Here is a 25,209-nt window from a genome sequence, read left to right as displayed (position 1 = left end):
CTAATTACAGTCTAAAAGGTAAGCAGCGATATATGTCATAGGACGCCGTCACCGCCATGTAAAGCCCAGTTTAAACTCACTTGTTCACAAGAAAATCACCAGATGAGTGTTACCTGGAAAATGGCCATTTCCCCTTTCAGATCCAGAGTGTTAGTGGTGTGAACACACCCTGGATCAGAGTTAGCACCAGTCAGTTAACTGAGGAGTAAATTTGTTTTTGGCTCAGCTGATCCAGAAACAGTGGCTGGTCCGTACGTACTGGACTTACCGGAGGCATTGGTTTTTAAACTAGAGAAGTGACATGTCTGGGAATGAAAAGAAAACAGAAAGCTGCTGAGTCAGATAAGGTGTCAGGGGAGGTGAAGGAGCCAGAATCAGGATGGAGGAAAATAAACTCAGCAGGTCAAACCCAGAGGAGGATGATCGGGACGTGGTCCGCCTCACATGGCCAGAGCTCGGGCTTTGGCAGCTGCCGTCTGTGCCTTCTGGACGGCTCCATGGCTGCTCGCTCTCCTCATCAGCTGGTTGGTCTCAAACAGGCCCTCTTGGCTGCCTCCTCCTCCACCAGGGCCACCATCCACAAATGTCAGCACTCCTGCACCACACAACAGGGTATGAGGCACTGGAAGTTCCCGTCAAGTCGCTTATCAGACAGCCTGCAGAGGAAAAGCAGCTACAGACTGGAAAGCAGGCTTCTACAGTCTACAGTCAGGTGCAAAGGCTTTAAAACATTCACACTTCTGCTGCCATGTTGACTTCTGATGAGAAATGACTCCCTGCAGGGAGCCTGCTGTATTATACACTCAACTGTGGCATTTTACACCAAAGCTCTTAAAGAAGACGGAAAAAGTGAATCTCACAGCCTTAGAAGAAGACAATTCTGTTTTTCTGAACTGAACAGATCATTTAGAAATAAATACGTCTGTTTGTTTTGTGAATTTACAGTCCAATAAAATAATCTTTAATTTGTTCTCAGTTAACAATGTGCAGGGTCATGTTCTCACCTGCAGGAAAGAATAAATAGAATAAAAGTCATTTGGTATCCAGCAATATAACGAAGTCGCTGCAGCGGACTCCTGCACCGCAGTAAGAAATGTCTGCTGTCCGAGTTTCTGCAGAAACTGGCTGCATTTTTAGTCTCACTTCTGCCACATTTCCACCATAACTCATGTGCAGACTCGTCAGTGTCTAACAGTACATGGACTCTTTATAATAATCTTTATGAATACTTTACAATAAGATAATACGAGCTATGAAGTATCTGTTGTGAAAAATAATGTTTCTGATTCTGAGGTCCTGAGGCAACAACGTTAGGTTCTGCAGACACCTCTGCTCTTCATGGAGAACATTTTAATCACAATCCCAGAAGAATCTTATGAGTTTTTATCTTTTGTATTTATGACAAAGTGAAAGCATCATACAGAAAGGAATTGCACTTTAGAGTGTTAACTCTGCCGTTAAAAGTGCTCAGAGGCAGATTTCTCCTGCTTTCCATATTTAGACCAATCCATATGCGGGTTTCTTTTTTTTTTTTCTATGTTCAAGATATGCTAAACTAAGCTAGGCTAAGGTAAGCTAAGCTAAACTAAGCTAACATAAGATAAACTATACTGATTCTAATCTAATCTAAGATAAAATAAGATAAGATAAACTATACTAATCATCCACCATACTAATCTAATCTGATCTAATCTATTCTAAGACAAATTAAGCTAAAATAAGAGAATCTAAAATAAGATAAATTAAGCTCAGATAAGTTTAGTTAAGCTAATTTAAGTTTAGCGAAGACAAGCTAAACTAAACTGAGCAGCTGCTTTATCATCATATCTCACATTAAAGAGAAAATAGTTTTAAAATATAAATGTTTAAAAGATATATTTAAATAATGCTACAGGTAAAAAAAATTCAAAAGATCCAAAATGGATCCATGACGTAAAAATAAACCTTTATTTATTATGATTCCCCTGTTTCAAAAAAATAACTTCAGGTTAATTCCTTTGGGCTTTCACTAACTCAACGAATCCAAAATCACCTCAAAACCCCGTAAAATCCTCTAAAATTGATCTTAGAAACGGTAAGAGAGCCAGACCTCATGCTGCAGCCGTGTATTCAGCAATACTGCCACTGTAAAACCAGAAAAAACAAAACACAAAAGGACGGTAATATTCTGTCTGCTGATAAATATGAGGACAATACACTGGACAATCCCAGCAACATTCTGAAATAAAACCTAAACGTATGCCGTTACTTTTACATGAGATCTTTGGTTTTATCCAAACTTTTTAATGTTTAATTTAAGACTTTAGCACTCATGATAAAAACTCATAAACGTCAAAAACATCCAGAAAAAAAATGTCCAGAAAGGACAGATTATTATTATTAATTAGTTTATTTTCACATTTTCTGAAGAATGTCTGTATTTAGTCACATGTAATATAATAAAATTTCGCCAGTAAAACCTGTGATTTACTAGTAGTAGGTTTGCATGTGCACACCGGAATGCTGCACGTGAACTGCGGTTTGAAGGTGATTTACTAGGAGTGATTGCATAAATGGGCAGCAGGTACAAACGTGTTGCAGACTCCATGTTTAAATGGGGATTTTGCCCGTTTGGAGAGAAAAACAGCAAAGAAATCTTACTTCCGCACAAACAAAACACTGTATGGCAGCAAATTTATGAAAACGTTCATGCTGTCAGGAAAAAGATGCAAAGACTAACAAACCAGTATGTATAGCAGCAGGTATAGAAAGCTGTTCAGAACTCAGTGGCTTTGCAAAGTCGCCATCAGAACAATCATTACTACACTAAATGCATTTTCATGGACTAATCTGAAGCTTTATCTCCCTCTCTGCGTTTTCTATAACCTGTTTCAGGTCTTGTTTCCATGAGGTGTTAATCATTCTTTAAGCTTGAGTTAATGTTTATCTAAAAACAGAACGGTTTGAAGTCTTTCATTTCAAACTTCCTGCTTTGTTTTCTGCTTCTACATGTCAGGAAACTGAAGCAGTCTTTGTCATCTATCTCTATTTTTAAAAGCACAAATATCAGCCAGTTGTCACAGTGACACGTTGATCCGCCCTCGCCACCCAGCAGCCTTCAAATAAAAATGTGTTGATTACCTCCAGAGACTCTGAGCCCAGACACACAGGAGTTTCAGACCAGACAATTAACACCTTTTACTGTAGCTCAAACAATACTTGCATGAAATCAGAACAAAGAGCAAAGAGATGAGACGCATGCAGACTCAGTTTTTGTTTTCATTGTTTCCCGAGAATTTCAGAATTAAAATAGTCGGAACCCGTCATAAAATTCTGTTCCATGTCTGCTTGTCATTCATAGGAAAAAGAATCCTGCATTACACACAGCCGTTTAGTTCAGCCTTTGAGGAAAAGCAAATCTTACCGTAACCATCCACACATCCGCCTTTAAACTCGCCCTCGAACCTCATGCCATCAAAGCGAGAGAAGATGCCGGAGCCTTGGAACTTCCCCTGCACAAAGTCACCTTCATACCTGAAGAAACATTTCCAGAACTTTCACCGGTGGAAAAACCCAATCCTTTCAGCCAAAACCTGTTTTTACAGCTTCATGAAAATCACTTGGATGCATCACCAGAATGTTGGTACCATGTTAGTAGGAACGCCCCCCCACCACCACCACCGTTCCAGCAGCAGCAGCGTTGATCCTGACGGCAGGATGGATCCATGTTGTCATGATGTTTCCAGCAGATTCTGATCCTACCATGTGAATGTGGAGCTGAACTGGAGACTCATCAGACCAGCAACGTTTCTCCATCTTCTATTGTCCAGTTCTGGTGAGTCTGTGTGAATTTTAGCCTCAGTTTCCTGTTCTTACTGACAGGAGGGAACCCGCTGTGGTCTTCTGCTGCTGGAGACCATCTGCTTCCAGGCTGGACGTGTTCAGGTGATGTTCTGCAGGATGGAACCAGTGCTGACTGGACTTCCAGTTGTCTTCCTATCACCTCTAACCAGTCGGACCATCCTGCTCTGACATCAAGCAGACATTCTGGTCCAGTAAACTGCTGCTTGCTGGATCTTTTCCTGTTTTCAGATCTTCTCTGGAAACCATGGTTGTGTGTGTGTGTGTGTGTGTGTCACTGAAATCCCTTTTCCTCCTCATTATGATGCTCATCTTGTCTTCAGCGAGTCATCCTGACCATGTCTACGGGACATGACCAGTCAAAGCCTCGGGTCCAGTCTTGGGTTCAACAGGTCAAAGCGTGTCATGTGATTGGCTGATTAGATGTTTGCAAGAAGCAGAACAGGTTGAGATGATAAAATAGATGCCCAGTATAACTGTAACTACAAGAGTGTGAAATATCTAGAGGGAAAAAATTATCAATGGTAATTGTAAGTAATTTGAACTAAAACTGTAGATGTAAAAGCAAAAGAGCGAATCCAACATTAGAGCAGCTCTAAATGACTGGAATCTGCAGCAGTTCATACAGGCCTGATGCTGAAAAGACACCTTTAGCCTCGAAAACATGTTTTAGTGTTCACAGGGTCCTTGAGAACTAATCAAATGTTTTGTCAGAGTGGAAACACAGCACATGGCATTGAGGAGGCTGTATTCTGGTTCTTTATCCTGCGCTCTACCACACTCCAACATGTCACCTTCACTACACTAAAAGGAGCAGATGAAAAGTCTGAAGTGTTTGAATCTGAATTAGGTGGAAAATGTTTGTAACTCGTTGGGTGACAAAGCCACATCACCTCATAAAAATTCTTGTCTGAGGAACAGAATAAAGACACGCAGCAGTTTGTCTGCTGAGGAATGAGCTGCAACGAACATCATGATTAAAAGAGAACTATTTAAAAAATGTCCACGTGCTCAGATAGTGAAAGCAGTCTCTTGAGGTTAAAGACTGATTCTTCTTCTTTTTTTTTTGTGCTACAATCTGAATGACTCTTTCCTTTCTGAGGTGGACAAACTGCAGTCTCGTGAAAAAGAAATTGCATCCTATTTGAAGTCCAAGGTTTTATGCGAGGATCTTTGGGGGGAAAAACACACCTGGTTTTTTAAATACAACCTTGAAAACCTGATAGATTGGCAGTGTGTGTTCTGACCAAAAATCTCCACTTTGGACTGTCCAAAGAAAACTGGGCATCAATTACAAAACTTACTGTCAGATTTATGAACAAGGTCTGAGACTACACGTGTTTCCTTGAAGACTGATGAATGGCAACCTCCTTGCACATGAAAAGAAGTGTGGCTGTCCTTAATTTGCACCTGAAAATATCAATAAAAGGCGAGACTGAAGGGCCAGAACTAACGACAAATATCTTATTGTTTACCAAAACTGAAGCGACATGGCTCAGTTTTGTAACTAACGTACAAATTCTTGTTTCTTCATCGACAAATAAATCAAAGTTACACTGAAACAATCAAAATCAAACAAAAATAATAAGCTGAACAAAATAAACAACACTTCTGAGTTTGGCACAAAAATTCCAGGGCAGCAATGGCACAAGTGCAGTAAAGTCAGCACTCCAAACAAAATAAAGTTTAGTACAAAAGTCCAGGGTAGAAAAAGGGCAAAAGTGATAATCCCAAAACAATGTAAACCAGTCTGTCTGCAAACCAGTCTTCTTGGTAGCCTGAAGCGGTGGTTCCCAACCTGAAGTCCTGGGTTTTGACTATACAAAGTTTGGGAGATTGTTAAATTTACGTCCACATAGAGATGAGATGAATCTGCTTAAAGGGGTGCTATGATGGTATTTGGAGTTTTCTGTGCTTTCTACAGCATTAAAGTGTTGAATCCTCATCAGACATGTGAACGGCACTGTTTTTTATCACCTAAACGCATGTTTGAGTTTGAGTTTGAGTTCCAGCATGCTCTCTGTACAGTTTCCATGGCGACGAAAAACGCGTCGTTTCAGAGAGTTTTTTCGACTTGGAAATCCTTGTGACGTCCCGGGGGATAAGGTTCAGTGATTGGTTACCTTCTACTGGTTAACAAGGGCATGTACAAATACATCAGGCGGGTGGAAAACGTGGGATAAAGTTATTTCCAACGATGGCTGGTGAGTTTACCAAAGAGAGACATCCTGCTGCATTCGTTGCTGTGGGTTGCTGTTTTCCACTTCGTTTTCAGGCTCTGATTCAGGTTCCAACATGTAGGGCTGTATGCTATGTGTTGACAATGTATTTTGTGTTTTTATTGAGTTCATATGAGCCTAATCCTTCTGTTTATGAGACGTTACAATGACGGTGAAAGCAGGTGCGGTTCGCGCTCCCGATGTAGTGCAGTGGCAGGAGGCGGGGCTTAATGCGGAAGAGTCTCAATCCACTCGTTTTGCCCGCAGGCTGATCTGACAGCCTACGGAGAGGGTCGGTCTGAAGTAAATAAAGCCATTTGTGGCAATAACTCGATCAATCCCAGCCCTTCTGGTCTCAGAAATAAAAATAAATTAGCCTGAAATGCACAGAATAGTTCCACTTTAAGCTTATCATTTGGATGTTTCATCCATATGTAAACAAAGTTTTGAGAGCCTAAATCAGGTCACAAAGTCTAAACATGGGGGTCATCATAATCTGCTATAAAACAAATATCCTTTTACGAACAACAACAACAACAACAAAAAAACTACCTAGTGGGCCACAGCTTGTGCACCCAGTCAGTCCTGGTCCACGTACTGGGGTTTACTGAGCTGGTAGAGCTACAGCAGGGGACTAGTTCATGTCTGTCTTGTTAACCTGGATATTTCCTGCAACATTTAAAAAATGTTGCTATTTGTTAGCTTAAGTTTGGTTTTATGAAAAAACAGAGAAGTTTGGGCTAAAAAGAAGCAGGTAATGAAAGATTTGTTCCACCTTACAGGATGTTGCCACTTGCTGATGAAACAGATTACATTTAACTTGATTAAATTTGGTGATTTTACACTTCATTTTATCGGAACAAGGTTGTAAATGACCAAAAGTTATTAAAAGCATAATCTGAGAAAAGTATGACAGTAACGTCTTCATATTTTAATAAACCGAACACCAGAAGATATAAAAGTAATTACCTCGTTCAGCCAAAAAGATGTTAATGTAGAAACATTTATAAAGAAGGATGCGTAAATACAAGTTTGTACTTTGATGGTGAAGTTTTGAGGATTATTCAAATCAAAACATTGTCCAAGCTGCAAATATTCTTTACATTTAACTTGGTGCAATCCGCGTCATGCCGTTAACACACGAACCAGCTGCAGTTATCACATACCTTCTGCCTGTCCCTCCTAACGAGAGGAAAAACAGTTCGCTGCAACAATACTTTGTTGCACATCGTTTTTCAGGCTTTTTCAGAAAACACCTCAAATAGTAGAAAAAAGAAAAGCTTACATTTTCATACTGTTTCCGCTATAAAAGCAAAACCTTTTGGTTTCAGACCTTTTAGATGAACGTGCAGACACCGACCGACGTCTCGGTGAGAAACACAGATGTATTCTACAGTAAAGGCTGAACGATGAACTGATGGGATTCTCCCAACATCTGCAACACCACCACAAGCTTACAAGCTGTGTAAGGTTAAGTATCAAGGAAGCTTTTATGCAGTGATTCCCTTCCTGGGGTCTCTGGACCCCGAAGGGCACAGGGGGACCCCGAAGGGCACAGGGGGACCCCGAGGCATTGACTGTTCAGAGACGAGTTGACGTGTCTTTGTTTCAGTGTTTTGGGAGCCTGGAAAGACTTTGCACCATTTCCTAAATTAGACATGTCTGAGAAAAGCCACCATACAGATGATACAGCCCTTTCTTTAGAAAAAAAAAAGCAGTTGGGATCAAACCTGGAGCCATCAGGAAAGACGAGCACCCCGCAGCCGTTGAAGAGGCCGTTCTCAAACTGTCCAGTGTAGCACGTCCCGTCGCTAAAGGTCAGCTGACCCAGGCCATGACGCAATCCTGCAAAAAGTAAACAAATTTAGAAAAGAAAAATCCCATAGAAGACAAGCAAGAAGCTAACATTATACTATGCAGCATCTCTATATGGAGAGATACAGTATACACATAATATATGGTGCTATAGTGCTTCAGGCTTTGTTTCATGTTTCAAGGATGCATGATGGAATTGGAAAAATAAGGAGGTCGCCTTTTTGAAATCTGCTGTATTGAAGTGCTGTATTATTTCTGTGTAACGACAGGAGATTGCTGTCTTACTGTTTACAGAAATGAGTCTTTTACACAGATGAACACAACAAGCTCCATCCTTGAAACCAGGACCATGTTGTGGATTTACGTTCTTATAAAATCTGTGTTTGCGATGATTGCAATGGGTTTGCTGAATATTCTCTTTTCTTGTTGAAAGATTTCTTTTAGTTTTAACATCTGTAGTCTGACCCAACAAAAAAGTCTTTATTTGGCCTTTCTGCAAAATGTTAAGAAATAATTAACATTGATTTTCGTATACTGATTGTTTATTATCGTGTGATAGTGTCCACTAGAGGGCAGACTGTGTTCAACAGTTTTTACCATAACATGATGCAAATATAACAATCATTAATGGTTGTTATGGTAACATATCCGAATGATTAAAATGTAATTTAAAGAGATAAAATAGTTTTTATAGTTACATATTTGGAATTCTGACTAGGACCAAGAGGGTGATTGAAAGAACTGTGGTAAAAACATCATTCTTTCACAGCAGTATTTGAAGACAACTCTTTTGTTCCCTAATCACCTGTAAAGGTGGGAAATGTTGTGACCTACAAGGGTGAAGAAATGACAAGCATCAGTTTGGGTTAAATAACTCATTGCAGCTAAAACATCATCATCCATGCAGGAATGATCCAATTGGAGGCTCCTACATCTTTCCTTTGTTAAATCTAGGTGGTGACTTCATGTTTTTTTTGGATGAACAGAAAATACCTTTGGTAATACTACCCAGAACTAAGGTGGCGCTCACACCAGGACAGGGACTTCTGAAAGAGTTCCCACCCTACTTTGGCTTGGAAACACAGTTTTGCTGGTAGAAATGAGACACTAAACATCCTGCAGGTGGATATTCATTTAGTGTGGACAAGTATTTTTTATTTTGTGAACATTACGAGTGTTCAGGCGCCTTTATTGTGCAGCCTGCAGGAGGATTTCCAAAGCTTGTGCTTATTCCAAGGAAAGTTCTGGCATCCCGCTCAGCGCTGCCAGTGAGACGTTTCTGCTGGTGCTTCTGTGATTCAGGATCAGAGAACAAAGCTGGAACTAGGATGGTGGATGATTAAATCAGCTTTATGCAGCGTTCTCCCAACCACATGAATAAAGCCCCAAAACAACAGACTACCGGAGGTGGTCTAGTGGTTCAGTGTCATATCATGGATTTACAACTATTGATGTGTGAACGTGCAGGTCAGGTAGCGGGTTATTCGCAAATGGCTCATGCCCAGATTTCAGAAGGAGGAATCAGTAATGAATTTAGGTTGGAGAAAATCGGACCGTTGCAGGACTCTGGTCTTGTATGGAGAACATCAGTTTTCTGAACACATGCTGTTGGTTCTGTATTTTCTTCTCACCAAACAAAGATCGGCATCACTTCCTGCTTCTTCTTCATGCTTTATTGTGGTTGGAAGACGTCACTCTCTGATGGGTTGCTGGATAGTCCGCTTGCAACGAGACCTTCTTTCAGGTGAACCAGAATTAACTTCCTTTAGTCTGGTTCTCAGAGTTGCATGAGTGAGATGTTTCACTATAGGATACGCCTCCCTTATACACACCAGATTCATTACGTCAATTCTGATTAGCTGCTGATCGTGACACTCATGTCACGCCATCTTTAATTATCGTCATTCCATTAAAAATAAGCACTTTTGTCTCTTCGCCCAGCAAGAAAGACTCTCTGGAGACAACCAGAACTCAAGGAGTGGCAGGCTGCTTCCCAGAGTGCCCATTGCGTAACACTGGGTGGGCCACAGTGGACGGAGAGACGTCCAGTTTGTAAAACTGAAAGAAAGTAAGGGGTGAGGACCAACATGCGGCTGCACAAATATCATGCATGGAGGACCTTCTGAAGAGAGTCCAGGATGCAGCCAGGTCTCTAGTGGAGTGAGCATGCCTGCCTACAGGTGCTTGTAAACCATGACTCCTGTATGCTACATCAATTGCATCCACAATCTAGAGGGAGAGCCGCTGTTTTGTGAAAGGCTTTCCCACATGGGGCTTAGCCCAGGAGGCAAAAAGCTGGTCACTCTTCCAGAGCCCCAGTGCCCTGGTCATGTAGGCCTGTAGAGCACGGACAGGACACAACTTATGAAGCCGTTGCTGTTCAGGTGAAGAGAAAGGATGCCACAAGCAAAATGGGAAAGCACGAGTGGACCATGCTGGGCACAAACGCTGGATTGGGCTTGAGTGACACCCTCACATCCCCTGGGGCAAACTGAGTGCATAAAGAATGCACTGAGAGAGAATGGATATCACTGACAAGCTTTGCAGACGCTAAAGCCAACAGCAACACTGTTTTAATAGGCAAGTGTTTGAGGTCAACATTCTCTAGCAGCTCAAAAGGAGGCCCAGATAGACCCTCTAAGACCACCGCTAAGTCCCATGAGGGTACCAGGGTCCTGGAAACAGGGAGAAGCCTACATGCTCCTCCCATGAAACGACAGACCAACGGATGCTGACTAGACCTATTTTGTCATGATTGCTGCTCGGCAGGAACCTCCTCTTCCTCATCAAGCATCAACCTGGGCTCCCTGATTGCAGACCATCTTCACCCTCTCTCCGCCCTGCTTAAACCATCTCCTGTTTCTGTTATACTCACCTTGTTGTTTCCAGTGGTTTGCCTTGTCCCCGGATTCATGCCATTGACCCAGTTACGTCCCTCCGATCTCCTTGTGCCTGACCCCTCAAAGGAATTTTTCCTGCCCGTTTTGGATTCGACCCTGTTCACCCACAATGCTTTTGGATTGTGGATCCCCATTGCCTTATATCTGGAGCCCCTTTCAGGATAAAGTATTCAACAGCATTTTTAGAAACCTCCTGCTATGGGACTGTTGCCTGGTGTTCCTCTGGACGCTCCGGTTACAATAAACCATACCTTGTTGTGACCTTTTTCTGTGTGTGTGGCTGAATTACAGGGTCCTCAGGGAGTTGCAGTTTTTCCCTCAAAACCAACATGACATACAGAAATGGCAGCCAGATACACCTTAACAATCTAGAAGGCTCTCGGTTTGTCAATCAGCTCCTGGAAAAATGACAAAATTGCAGCCACAGAGCACGTAAAGAGATGTGCCTGTTTTTTGACACCATTCCTCAAACACCACTCATAGAGAGACCAAGCGGAGGAGGCCGTTGTGCTCTGAACAGTGCTAATCACACTTTGAGGAAGCACCACGTGTTCAAGTTAAACCACTCAAGTTAGTTTGGTGTGCTAGCTGTTGTTGGAGAGTCTTCGTGGTGAAACAAGCACAATGCATGCATGAACGCGATCTCGGACCACCTTGGGCATGTTCCATCCCGAGGCAGTTTGAGCAAACCTGGTTTGGATCCTTAAACTTGAGAATTTGTTCCGCAGACACAAGAAGGAGCCCCAGAGTCCCCCGTTTCCTCTGCCGTAAGGGAAGTTGTGACCCATTCTTTGCAAATACAAACTTACAGTTATACGTCTCAGTTTATGGAAAAGACATAGAAGTTCAGCTAGCGTCCGGCAACGGAAAACCTGGAAGAATCCGTCTACAGACAGTTATGCTAGTCAACAGAAACTGAGATATGCTCTGTCAAGAAGAGGTTATTGAATAATGCTAAGTCTCTGCGCAGGCTACTTAGTGTGACGTGAACACCAGCCAATCAGGGTTGGCGTAACGAGATCTGCGCTTCTGAGGAACATGCAGGACATTGAAACGAATGTTATTCTGAGAACTTCTGCTCACATGCGTGTTGTAGTTTCAGGAGACGTAAAGAGGCATGAAGACATGAGAGCAAGCAGCTAGCTAGCTGGTTTACCGCTTTTAAGAGACGGAAACTGAAAGTGAAACGTTCATTTAACGCGGAACGACAAAACAGATCAACTGTTCAGCCGTGCCTCTATTTCAGTAGAATTAAAAAACTCCTGCTTCACCTCCTCCACCTGCTTCACCTCCTCCTCCTGCTTCTCCTCCTCCACCTGCTTCACCTCCTCCTCCTGCTTCACCTCCTCCACCTGCTTCTCCTCCTCCACCTGCTTCACCTCCTCCTCCTGCTTCACCTCCTCCACCTGCTTCTCCTCCTCCACCTGCTTCACCTCCTCCTCCTGCTTCACCTCCTCCACCTGCTTCTCCTCCTCCACCTGCTTCTCCTCCTCCACCTGCTTCACCTCCTCCACCTGCTTCTCCTCGTCATCCTGCTTCTCCTCCTCCACCTGCTTCTCCTCCTCCTCCTACTTCTCTTCCTCCTCCTCCTCCTCCTGCTTCTCCTCCTCCTGCTTCTCCTCGTCATCCTGCTTCTCCTCCTCCTCCTGCTTCACCTCCTCCTCCTGCTTCTCCTCCTCCTCCTGCTTCTCCTCGTCATCCTGCTTCTCCTCCTCCACCTGCTTCTCCTCCTCCACCTGCTTCTCCTCCTCCTCCTACTTCACCTCCTCCTCCTGCTTCTCCTCCTCCACCTGCTTCTCCTCGTCATCCTGCTTCTCCTGCTCCTCCTGCTTCTCCTCGTCATCCTGCTTCTCCTCCTCCTCCTGCTTCACCTCCTCCTCCTGCTTCTCCTCCTCCTCCTGCTTCTCCTCGTCATCCTGCTTCTCCTCCTCCACCTGCTTCTCCTCCTCCACCTGCTTCTCCTCCTCCTCCTACTTCACCTCCTCCTCCTGCTTCTCCTCCTCCTCCTGCTTCTCCTCCTCCACCTGCTTCTCCTCCTCCTCCTGCTTCACCTCCTCCTCCTGCTTCTCCTCCTCCACCTGCTTCTCCTCCTCCTCCTGCTTCTCCTCCTCCACCTGCTTCTCCTCCTCCTCCTGCTTCTCCTCCTGCTTCTCCTCCTCCACCTGCTTCTCCTCCTCCTCCTGCTTCTCCTCCTCCACCTGCCGGTCAGAGCCAGATTATTTTGCATGTGGATGATGCAGGTTCCATCATGTGCTCGCTGTGTGACGGTGAGTAGTGTGTGCACACGTCATGACATGTACAGACATGACGTGATGTATTTAGAGATCAATATAAGAATAAGATCAATAAGTTAATAAGTAGACATTTAAACCCGTTCTACCGGGAAGGGGACCTTATAGCCCTTCTGTTGTGATCTGGTGCAAACCAGAAATGACCGAAATAATAATCAGAAAATATTTGAACAGACCTGTCCAGGCTGTTCCTGCATCTCACTCGCTGCCTGCAGGCTCCAGGATGATATTTACTTTGAACATTTACAGTGGTTCTGAGATTTCCAAACATTTAGATTAATATCACGTATCAGGATAAAGGATAAAGCCAAAAATATTAAGAGATCGTTTACAGGCCATATCACTCAGCGCAATGCAAACCTACCACAAACCAAATTTTAGAGCTTATTATTCATAATACTGTTGCTGTTTCTAAAGGAAAAAGGTGAGATTAAGTCTCCACTGTGCTTCTACAGCATCATGATGGAAGCCGATGAAGACGAGGAGGGACAGACTCTAATAGCAGATCTGCAGGAATTAGGAGAATAAGAGACTGTGAGGCCGTTAGGCACGTGTTGAGAAGGTCCTGCTATCCTTCTCGCACAGGAAGAGGATTTACAGGGAGCTCTCTCACTGCCATGAAACTGCTAGAGAGAGGCAGAAGATCTGGGAGGGGGCAGGGGGCTCAGAGCAGACTGGGATTTACTGCAGAAGAGCTCTTGCAGGGCATGAGGCAGGGGTGAGGTGAGTGAGTGTTGTCCCTCGCTTCCAGCCAACAGCAAAGTAAATTAGGCAGTCCATCTGTCAGGGCTGCTTAAAGAGACGCTCTCTGCCTAATCTCAGCTGGGTTTTCATGGGAGATTTGGAAAGGAGATTTGGCAGAAACTAAATCTGGAGCTCTGCATTCCATTTTGCCAGTCCTTCCTTTGACAAAACCTGCTGCATCCATATGTACGGATGTGCATGTGCAGAAGCTGAGCTCAGTCAAATGCAGCTCTCCACTGTGCAGGAGCCCTGACGAGTGAGCGACAGCCTCAGGCAGAAACTTCATGGACTAGCTGCTTAAGTATTACAATCTGCCAAGTGTCAAGGAGGCCACAGTCATCTGGAAGCAGACGCCAACAGCAGTGTCTTCCACCAAGAGCTGTGTCGAAGTATGAATGGTGTTATTGAGTGTAATGAGATCAAGCAACAGTGTTACCATTTTACAGACCACTGTGAAACTAACAGTTTATCTTTTGCTGGAAGTAAAGATTATCAGCCACTGCAGCAGCAAGGGACAATCATTTCCTCTCTGTCTCCTCGACCGAATCCCCCCAGATCGCCCCTAATCTGTCCTTCAGCCACTGTCTAACGCCTTTCTCCGAGCTACATCGGGTCATGGTCTCTGGCTAATTACGGTTTAGCTGAATTTGTCCGGCTTTTATGTCAATCAATAGTGGTAATGCACAGATGTTAAATGACCGCATGGGCAAAGAGAGTAGTAAATGGCTTGTGGCTGTACGTCGGCGGCTGTGGATGTACCAGTCCTACTTCCTGTAACCTGAGAGTCCCCAGGCTTGTCTTCAGCCAGAGCTCCACTGAATTATTTATGTGACACGGAAGACCTCTGTCTGACACACACCTACATGTTTGTGTGCAAACAGTGACTTAGCATGCACACACACCGACGTGGTCTGTGTTCATGAAAACACACTCGCACCGTTACATATTACTGAGCCTAACCCAGCAGCGTTAATTCAACATTTCATGATCCAAAAGAGCAGGATGTGTCATCACACATATGTTGGATGTGGCAGAAAATAATAGCGTCACAGAAAAGGTAAATGAAGTGCTAGAGAAATAAGTCCCAGCAGAACTTCAGCAGCTTTTAGGGGAGATGGAAGCGAGGGGATTATTCTTCCACTGTGTTGCATTTAGAGCAAAGTATTATCAGAAATATTATCTAATGCTCAGCAGTAGTGCAGAGCTGCATGAAAATAAAATAAAGGTCATCTGATTCTCCACAATTATCATTTTACTTCCAAAAACAACAAGGTTGTCCTGTTGGCCCTCCAGCAGGCTGCGGAAGCATGATGCTGCTGAGAGAGATGACCTGATTGACCTGATGCTGACTGAGTCTGATGCCCAATAATAATAATAATAATAATAATAATTTATTATAATAATAATAAATTATCAATAATAGATTATTATTAATAATACATTATGAATCCCTCTTATTAATCCCTAGTTGCAGCAGGGAACAGCGGGCTACTACATAACAGAACCAAGTAGAGGGATTAAGGGTCTTGCTCAGGGGCCCATGGTAGTCCTCTAGCCACTGACTTATTGACCTGTATATTGATTTAAAACTAATAAACCACCAAAATAAACCAAACAAACAACTAAAAGATAGATGATAGAACAAAGTGGGTGAGAGGAGGGGGCGGGGGTGTATTTGTCTAACATGGAGACCAGTAAACTCCAAACAGAAAGCAACACGACGCACTGTTTACACTAATGAATGGATGGAAGGGATGATGGTTGTAAGGACATGTAACTTTGGCTCAAACTTAGACAAAACCACAACACACTGATTTCCAAAACCTCAAAACAAACATTTTGTTAAAACATATCAAATGTTGATATTTTCATGATGAATGTTGACTGTTATGGTAGCAACGTGGCGGATGCTTTCAGCTCCTTCTCTGCATGGCGCTGCTGTCAGACATCTGCGAGGGATTTGTGATACTTTGGTAGAAAGTGTTGTTTGTAAAATGCTTTCCAGATTAATAGATAGATAAACAAGTTTTCATTGTTTGCAGTTGCTGGCCAGAGTAAAACCTTTTTCCAAGTCGCCAGGATCTTCAGACAAGCATCCATGCTTTTATCCGTCCAGGACGACAGTTAACGCTCTGCGCCGGTGGCTCTGAGCCGGTGGGTTGATGCCCTCCAGCTGCCCAGTGACTGAGCTTTCTCAGTCGCTGCTCTGGAACGAGCTGCCCCTGATCTGCGCCTTATCTCGCATCTGGTCCCTTTCAAGTCTAAACTTCAAGCCACTTTCATCCTTTTCTGTTCTGTTATTCTCTTTACTTTTTGCTCTTTCATGTTTTTGTTTCATTACTCATTTATATTTTGGTGTTTTTAGTGTGATTTCTTTTGTTTAGTTAGCTTTAATGAGGTTGTAGCAAGAGTAAAACACTTTGGTCTCCTGATGGTATTTTGGAGAAGGCTATTAAGATTTGAGCAGCTCATCAGTCCTGGTCGTGTAGGCATGGATGCCGGATGTGTTTCAGCATCGTCTCACGGAAATCTGCAAGGCCGTCCCTGAAAAAGATGCTGTCTGAATGGGAACACATGTTGCTCTAAAGCCTCCGTGTACTTTCTGCATTGATGGAGCTTCACAGGCGTGGAAGCGGTTCCATAGAAACACAAAGAGAACATAAAGAGTCTTCATAAAGTCTTCTGTTTTCGACTTTTCACAGACTGATTTCCAGAAGTATTCTGAGTCCATGAAGTGATTACCAGTAGAGACTGATGTATGGTTTCAATGCAGGGCTGCCCGAGGACCCGAAGATCACCTGCAACAAATACTGATTTTAACCTGGTCGCCAGGCCAAACTGCTCTGAGGTGGAGCTGTTTTCTGTCAAGCTTCACTTTGGAGAGACTCTACCTCGCTAAGGTGCTCTTTTTATACGACTCCATTTTCTGGTAAGTTAGCATTTCTTGCTGCTTCCCAACTCTTACAGAATTGCATTTAAAGCTTGACAACTTCAGCTTTAAATGTTTAAAACTGCGGTTATTCTGTCAACATTGTAGCTGAATGCGTGTTATGGTCAAACGATTGGCTCCAACGCTGCACCGAATATGTGTTTCAGATCCGTTTTACAGTGAAGTAAACAATGAGAAGAAAAAATCACAGCAACTACAAGCAGCCAGCAGAGACAAATCTATTTGTGAACCTAATATGTCTGTGCTACAAAAAATCCCAATACTGCTGTGAAAAACAAGAACGCTTATGAGTGAAAAGCAGTTAAAGAGTCTTTTGCTAATTGTGCAGCGAACATATGTCTCCCGCTAGGCTGCTAGACTCTTGTTGTGTGTTGAACCTCCATCAGGGGGTTGTCTTGGTGTTTTTGTCAGAGTGCTCACACTGGTTCAGGTAGTGTGATATGCTGTCTCAGCAGGCTCGCCGCCACCAGATGGTCTCTGTGTACATGTGTGCGTAAAGTTACTGACTTCGGTTTCTTCACATTATTTTTTCTTCTGCTAAATACAATCTGTTTGTGTGTGACTGCAGGTTCATTTAAAACCAACTTTTGCTGTTGTGACTCACCGACACTACGCCCACCACCCTCCAAACTGACATCAAATCCAAATTTAATTAAATGCTGCCACAGTTAACTGTGTTTTTATCATATTTGCTGACATTCCTTTAATTCATTTATTCTATTAGAGGTCCTCAAATGAGCTTTCAGAACACAGTGTCTGCAGTGGGAGTGGTGGTGGGGGGCTTAACAGACAGCAAACTTTACTGGAAACTTCACTGGAAATGAACAGTCCATGTAGTCTACGAGCTGCTTTCCAGTCCCAGCCTCTGACAGAAAACTGAGAAATCTGGTGATGAGAGCAGCTTTACTGGGACATGGCAACACAATTTTGATGTCTTCGGTTGTACAACAACCTTGAAACTGATGCACACAAGCTAACGTGTAGCATCCATATTTACTTCAGTCAACACAGTGTGCTGAGTGACGTCATGGCCTCCCATGCACATGCAGGTCTCTTCAGGACCGTAGACTACTCAGACCGAAGTCTGATGGAGGTCACTTTGAATCATAGTGGGAGAAAATCGTGACTCAGCATCGTGCATGAAGACCAGCGGCGTGAAAGTGGCCTCAGCTGCAGGACCACGGTCTTCTGGACACAAGTCAGGTGGTGCTACTGGGATCTGTTACCAGCTGTTACTGGTCATGCATTTTGATGACTTGGACTTCTTTCTTCTCATTCAGACGACTCTGCAGGACCTAGCTAGCTTCCTGTAGGCGCTGCGTTGTAGCTGGCAGCCTCTTCACACTTGTCTTCATCCTGCGGTCTCCTACAGTATTTATCTAGACATTTTTAATCTTCCCTCTGCGGGTTCAACCCCTTCAGATGTGATCTTTTTGCCTCTCTTTGATGCCATTCAGTCACAGGACATCTCCCTGGTAAACAGCACGTTTGTTGGAGGCCTATGCAACTGGCTTGTAGCCGGGTTCCTTCCACAGTCCCACTGCCTTATTGGTGAATCCATGCTGGTTCATTTGAGCTGAGTGCAGTTAGCTTCTTTAGCCAGGTGGTTTGTTGAACGTCAGGGCCTGGTGCATTCCAGCTCTTCATGCTTTAGACTCCAGCTTGTCACTGCGATGGTTCCTGGTCCTTGTTCTGGCACATTGTTGAGTGCAGATCGACCAGCAGTGGATCGCTGGTGTTTTCTGATGTTTCTCTCTCCTACATACTCTTTCAGTATCGCTCAGTGTCAGTCCAGATGGTGCTGTTTGCATCTTGTCACCCTGACACTGAGAGCACAGCTCACTTGTTTCAGTGGGATAAAAACATCCTGTTCATTCCTGGTTTCTGCTTCTTCAGGTGTTTTTCAGGTAAAGCGCCAGAGCTGAGAGTGTTTGACAGCTTCTATTGCTTCAGGAAAAGACATCTTGTTGTCTTTCTTTATTGGACTGCTCTGCTGTTCTGACAACTGGTGAACATGCCTCAGTGTTGCCTTGGTCTTCAACCTTCTTCTCCACAGGGAAACTGACCCTTATTACGATTTGTGTTGTTTGTCATCTTATAAGCAAACATATCTCTCTCTCTCTCTCTATATATATATATATATCTATATCTATATATATATCTATATATAGATATATATATATATATATATATATACATACATATATATGTACACACACTACTGGTCTAGCTGCATATTTTATGTTGGAAAAGCACTCCATAAATAGACATTGATTGATATGTTTTTATTTCTAATCTAAATGAAGAATTCAAAACACAAATAAATGAAAATAATGCCAAATAATAATTGGAAGTGAGCTTTGATGTGTAAGAAGCATATGAATGAATGAATGAATGAAGTTGCCTCGTTACTTTATTTCAAAGGCAACTCTTCATGATTCTGAATGTTTATGGATGTTGCACACCTCCCTGATGTGTGAGAAATAAGCAACCGAACATCTGTTTGTGTCGGACGTCACTGACACAAACGTTTCAGCAGCACACAGACGTCTTCGGAAGCCAGAAGATCTGATCCACTTTTATATCCACTCAAATCCTACTTATTACGACTGCACTCTATTACTTCTCTTTATTCTTTACTTTTATAAGACAGTATGTTCTACGGCTATTCATCGTAATTATACAGCTAACCTGAAAAGGATTATATATTCCCAAAAATACGTGATAATTTCCCAGGCTGCATCGACCTATTTTCAGTCAGAAAGGAAGAACATCTCCTGGGATAATTAATATTTCCAACATAATTTAAAAAGAAGGAATTGACCGTCTGAAAATTTAAACAAAATGGATTAAACTTTGAGAGAAGAAAGTAAAGTCCTACATTAATCATAACTGCAATTACATAAAGGTAAAATTAGATATTGCTGTCGTGCCCTGATATAATGAGTTCTCTGCGATGTTGGTTGTGCATCTAAAAAAACAAAGAAATTGACCAAATTAAGCTAAATTACATGTTCAATCATCCGTTCTGAATCCAACTTAAATGCAATCAGGGGATCTGAAACAAACAGTTACGAGAAAATTCTTAATCGTCTCGCACTAAAAACTATTTTACATGAAAAGTTTGCAGGGGTGTTGGGTGGTTATTATAACAAAAAGCAGCACCTGCAGCCTCTGAGGGGGATCTAATATTTACCCAGAAGAATAAAACATCCACACATTGGATACATCAGCTTGGTATCTGTGTGGTGTTTTTCCAGGTGTTGATCACATTATGAATCCTGTTCTAACCTTCTTCTGCATCTTCTGGAACACAGAAGTGATTTGAACGCAGGCTAAACATGGCCACAGACCAAGAAATGCCACAAAGCTCCTCTCAGAGAAAGATCCGGTCTATGTGTGCAACTGCAGATCATCCTTACTGCATTATTCTCTGGCATTTATGGGCCAAGCATGCAGCCCACAGTGACAACACTTGTTCTGTTGGTGTAAATGCAGCCAGTGATGGCGGATGGGCAGGTGACGGCACAGGTGAGTCTTGCCTTCTTTCCATTCGCCGTGGTACTCTTCGCCATTGGAGTAGGTGAAGGATCCTCGTGTCAGGGTCATGGGTCCTGCAGGCACACGGGACAAAACACAAAGACCACTATGAGGGTTTACCTGGGAACTGCTCAGCTTCTGATGGTCCTACACCACGTGCAGGAGGGACTCTAACTCCATTTTATCTGATATCTGTTTTTAGAAAGTCTTTTTAGGCTGTTTGGTTAGCATGTGTGTCCACTGGGATTCTGGATAACGGGAGCTGAATGAGATCTCTGAGTACTTATTTCTACATGTTCCCACAGACTGAACAGACGTGTAAGAGCCCAGAATACTTAGCATGACAAGATGTTGTCATCTGCACTGAGGGCACACTCACGCTCGTGCTGTCTGCTCTGCTTTTAGGGCGCATTCTCACCAGTAGGGTCTCGTCAACTCGCTTTTGATTGGGTGGAACAATATCTCAGCTTCTTTTGGTTGGGTTTGCTGTCACTCTGCACTTCAAGCACACCAAACCACCTATGTCACCAGTTTCAACAAGTGTTCGCTGGGGGGCGATATTGTCGGAAACAACCACTGACCAAGATGAAAGAAGAAGGAAATCCAGCTCCCTGATTGGTCAGGACCAAAAACGACTCATTCACCACAAGTAAACAATGAAGCAAGAATAAATTCATGCTGTTTACTTTGGTATTTATGCTGCTCCACGGGAACTGTACTATCTGAGCAGCAGATCAAGTTTTGTTTAAAGATGCTGCCTAAAAGCTCTTATTGTGAAAGCCGTTTTAGGTTTGAACACCAAAGTAAAAGCAGAAACCACACTGCATTCATTTATCCTCGTTTACATGTTTAAACAAGCTGTTTTCGCTTCTGGTCAAGCAGTGAAGCAGCTTTTCTTCTTCTTTTTGCTTGGCGAGAGGTTGTTTCAGGGAATATCGCCCCCTAGGGAGCAGCTGTTGTAACTGGTGATGTTTAGAAAGTCTGCTTGAGTAAGGTTCAGTGTGAAAGCAAACCAAATGAAGAATTCCCTGCCTGATCGGACCAGGTTCCATGGACACTCTGGTGTAAATAATTAACCCTGTAGGATGTAATGTTCATATTCCCGAAGCAGACAGAACTAGCCGCCTCTCTGATGTACCCTCATGGCTCCAGCTGGGGCCCCCAACTGTTTAGCATCCACATCAGGGATCACCAACCCCGTCCTGGAGGGCCGATGTCTTGCATGCATCGGATGTTTCCCTACAGCAGCACACCCAGTTTGGCAATGCTCTCCCAAAGCCTGTTAGAGCAATAAAACTGTTTCTGTTCTCAAGACCACAAGAAAGAGAAAATGTTTGTTCTGATCCGGTTAATTCCGTGAAATTTTACCTGTGGTTTGATATTAAATGACAAACTTAATCTGCAGCACGCGGCAGTATCCGTGTCTTTATATACTACGTGTTTTATGAGCCTTTGTTTTGCTCTTGCTGCGTTGTTATTGCCTTTTCTCAGATCAACAAAATAAACCAAATGTCTGATCATAGTTATGCTGAAGAAACTCAGCTTTCTGTCCCACCAGGAGACTCTGGTCCAGACAAAGCTTCAGTTCAGACACGCTTGTGTCCCGGTTTGTAGAGGATGTAGAGGGTCGGTTTTAGGACTGAGTGGCAGGAGGCAGGGAGGTGCAGGAACAACGTTTTAATGAGAAGAACTGATGACATCAGAGTTTTTGTCTAGTGTTTACTAGACAAAAACTGGAGAAACATGACGGTAACATGACATCTGATAAATAAAACCAAGGGTTAAACATATACAGATATATCTGCAGGTCCAGCAGGTTACTCCAGCCTGTCACTAGTGGACGGTAGAAAAGCCTGCATCTCTGATGGGATGGGTTGCATTAGCGCCGATGGCACGGGCAGCTTCCACATCTGGGAAAAATTTAATTCTGCTTTTATTTACATTTTACGCTGCTTTTTGTAACTATAGGTTGTAATTACAAAACTACAAGTTGCAGGTTAGAAAATCAGTAAAACCCAACCAGGTGCCAAAGGCAGGAGGCCCGAAAGTGTTAATGGATTTCTTATTTTGTGTGTTTGTATGTTGTTTAGTGACAGTTTTGGTACTATTTTGCATCCCAGTGATTCTGGGTGGGTTGATCATGAAGGAATGAATGGGTGGTGGTCACCGGTTAGAAACACCTGATGAGCTGTGTATGTTAGAGGGCGAGAGGGTTTCCACAGTTTCTGCTGACTGTCAGCTTTTAGTTGATTCCTGTCATTCATTTTTTTGGTTTGGATCAAATTGGAGCATGTTTTTGTTCTTTATTAATAATAATACACTGCTAAGCATACCACATATTATATTATATTATATTATATTATATTATATTATATTATATTATATTATATTATATTATATTAATTTATTATACATGACTTTATTTTATTTTGTGCTTTATTTCTCTTTACCATACCTATAGGTATGGAAAAATGCCCTTTTAAAATAGCTTCTTGTTTTTCTTTGCTCTGTTCCTTGCTGTTTCTTGATAACTACTCTAAGTGCCACCAACAGCCCCTCGAGGACGATTACTTTTCTTTCTTTTTTTTAACTGAATTGAATTTTTCAGTAGTAAAAATAAGAAAACATATTTTTGGTTCTTTGTATCAAAAAAGGAAAAGGTCCAATATCATTCTATCAGGGATTTTTGTGGCTCACAAAGTCACCACGTGTGGAAAAGAAGTAAAATTCAACATAAACTACAGAAACGTGGGGAAAACTAAAAATAAGAAAAGGGAACAGGAAGTTGAAAGGAAACTGAATAAATAAATAAGAAAAAACCTGATCATGACACTGCTTCAAAAATGACATCTGCATCAAATGACATTAACAATTACATCATTACAGTTATGCTAATTAATGGGATTTCATAGGCTCTACATTTTACATATAATTAATTGAACTTTAATGCGTCTTTAACTTTATTTACAATGCTGTCTGCATATTTAGGCCATAAATGAAGGAAGTAAGAATGAAGGTATTGTATGTTAAATGTCTCCTGATCCCCTTCTTCTCACCGTCCTGCTACGTGGACGGTGTCCGCGTGGCGTGTTTTCTCTGCTGCGTGGCGTGTTTTCTCTGCTGTGGACGTCTACATCAGGATAGCAGCTTGAAACACGCATCAAATCAGCTCAACTAGCAGGAAAACGCGTTTATTAGGACCAACAATGGCTGAAATGCCATCAGGTCAGGTCTGTCAGATCACACGGGAGGAGGAGGAGTGTGTATCCCTCCATCTAATGTTGCCACAGTAACGGCGCCCTAATCCCTTTCATCCTGCCGGCATGACGCCGCCAGCTTCCAAACACACAGGCGCGCGCGCGTGGCTAGAGAAAATAAATCTGTTACCTGGTTCATTAAAGAGCAGCTCGGTGGCTTTTCTCTACATCACTGAAAACAACGCGACAGTTGGAGGATTTCTGCTCTTCTCAGCGCCTATTTCACCTTTTCCCCTGGTCCTTTTCTGGAAGAGCTGCCTCAGCGTCGCTCCAAAGATCCAAAATCTGATTGGCTGGATTCCTGCTACCTTACCTCAAGACGCCTTCTGATTGGCTGACGTCCTTCGCTGTCCGGCCCTCCACAGGAGACATCTTTGTCGAGGGCAACGGGTTCAATGACTTAATTAGCCAGAGTGCTTCAAAGCGTTTGTCCTTGCTTTTTTATGTGTTGCCCACCTTCTTTGTAAGATTATAAAACGACAGCGACGGTCCCTGTAATGATGCCCTGTCATTTCTGGTTTCAATTTGGTGATTAGACCTGCGTTTTGGCAAGTTTAATGGAACCTGATTTATGGTTTCCCCAATGCGCAAAAACATGATGGGTGGAGTTAAGAATTTACTCCGAATTTACTCACAATAACACATTAATGGACGTACATGTACGAATAATAGCTATATATATATATATATATATATATATATATATATATATATATATATATATATATATATATATATATATATATATATATATATGTATATATACATATATATATATATATATATATATATATATATACATATATGTATATATATATGTATATATATATATACATATATGTATATATATACATATATGTATATATATATATATATATATATATATATATATATATATATATATATATATATATATATATATATATATATATATATATATATGTGTGTGTGTGTGTGTGTGTAGGAGAGAGTGAAAGAGAGTGTGTAATCGTGTGTTTTATCAAGTAGTGGTCAAAGTAGTAATTTATCATTTTAGCTAAAAGAATATTCAGAAAAAAAAATACTTCAACTTATACAGGGTTTATGCTTTAAAAGACTAATAATGCGCATAACTTAAAGAAATATTATTTAGAATAAAATAACGTGAAATATATATAATCATGCTCCAGGCCTCTAAAATGTTGGGTTTTTAATTATTATATCTAGATGTTCTGGTTAAGAGCTAACAGAATCATTTGGTGGTGAGTGAGTTGTTTAAACTGAATAAACTTAACTTATCCATTCTTATGTCGGTGATGAACAATAGGTAGTTTTATTCCCTGCTCTTCTCTCTCTTTGGTGTACTTTAACAAACTCAGGTAACATAAATATTTGTAAACCTGCAAGCAGTTGGACGAAAGAAAATCAGATCAGATCTGTGGAGAGATTTGTACACATAAATTATTTTTTAAACACTGATCTTTAGTAAAGATAATCTGTATAAATACACTGCTAATAAAGTGTTTTTACATGGAGATTTGGGGATTTCCAGCCTGTTACTGTGTCGTAGCTTCTCCCTGCATAATCTGACGCCTCTCGCGCACTTTGGGGCCTACTTTTCGTCCCGCGGTGTGATATCCACTGAAACACATCTGTTGATTGAAACAATGCGCT

General features: G+C 42.2%; 1 protein-coding gene across 1 annotated transcript; it reads right to left on the bottom strand.

The window, feature by feature from the left end:
• Positions 1-440: 440 nt before the first annotated feature.
• LOC306754245 (MORN repeat-containing protein 4-like) lies at positions 441-23,791 on the bottom strand (the record flags this gene model as incomplete). Its single annotated transcript, XM_079238182.1, has 5 exons — positions 23,687-23,791; positions 20,302-20,373; positions 7,790-7,904; positions 3,404-3,513; positions 441-595 (listed from the first exon to the last, which is right to left on the bottom strand). The coding sequence occupies exons 2-5, from the start codon at positions 20,366-20,368 to the stop codon at positions 441-443; spliced, it is 447 nt and encodes a 148-aa protein (XP_079094308.1). The 5' UTR covers positions 20,369-20,373; positions 23,687-23,791.
• Positions 23,792-25,209: the final 1,418 nt, after the last annotated feature.

Source organism: Telmatherina bonti, assembly GCF_933228915.1.
Source record: "Telmatherina bonti genome assembly, chromosome: 3".
Lineage (NCBI taxonomy): Eukaryota > Metazoa > Chordata > Actinopteri > Atheriniformes > Telmatherinidae > Telmatherina > Telmatherina bonti.
The sequence above is the reverse complement of the archived record's forward strand: the minus strand, read 5'-3'. Positions and strand labels throughout refer to the sequence as shown.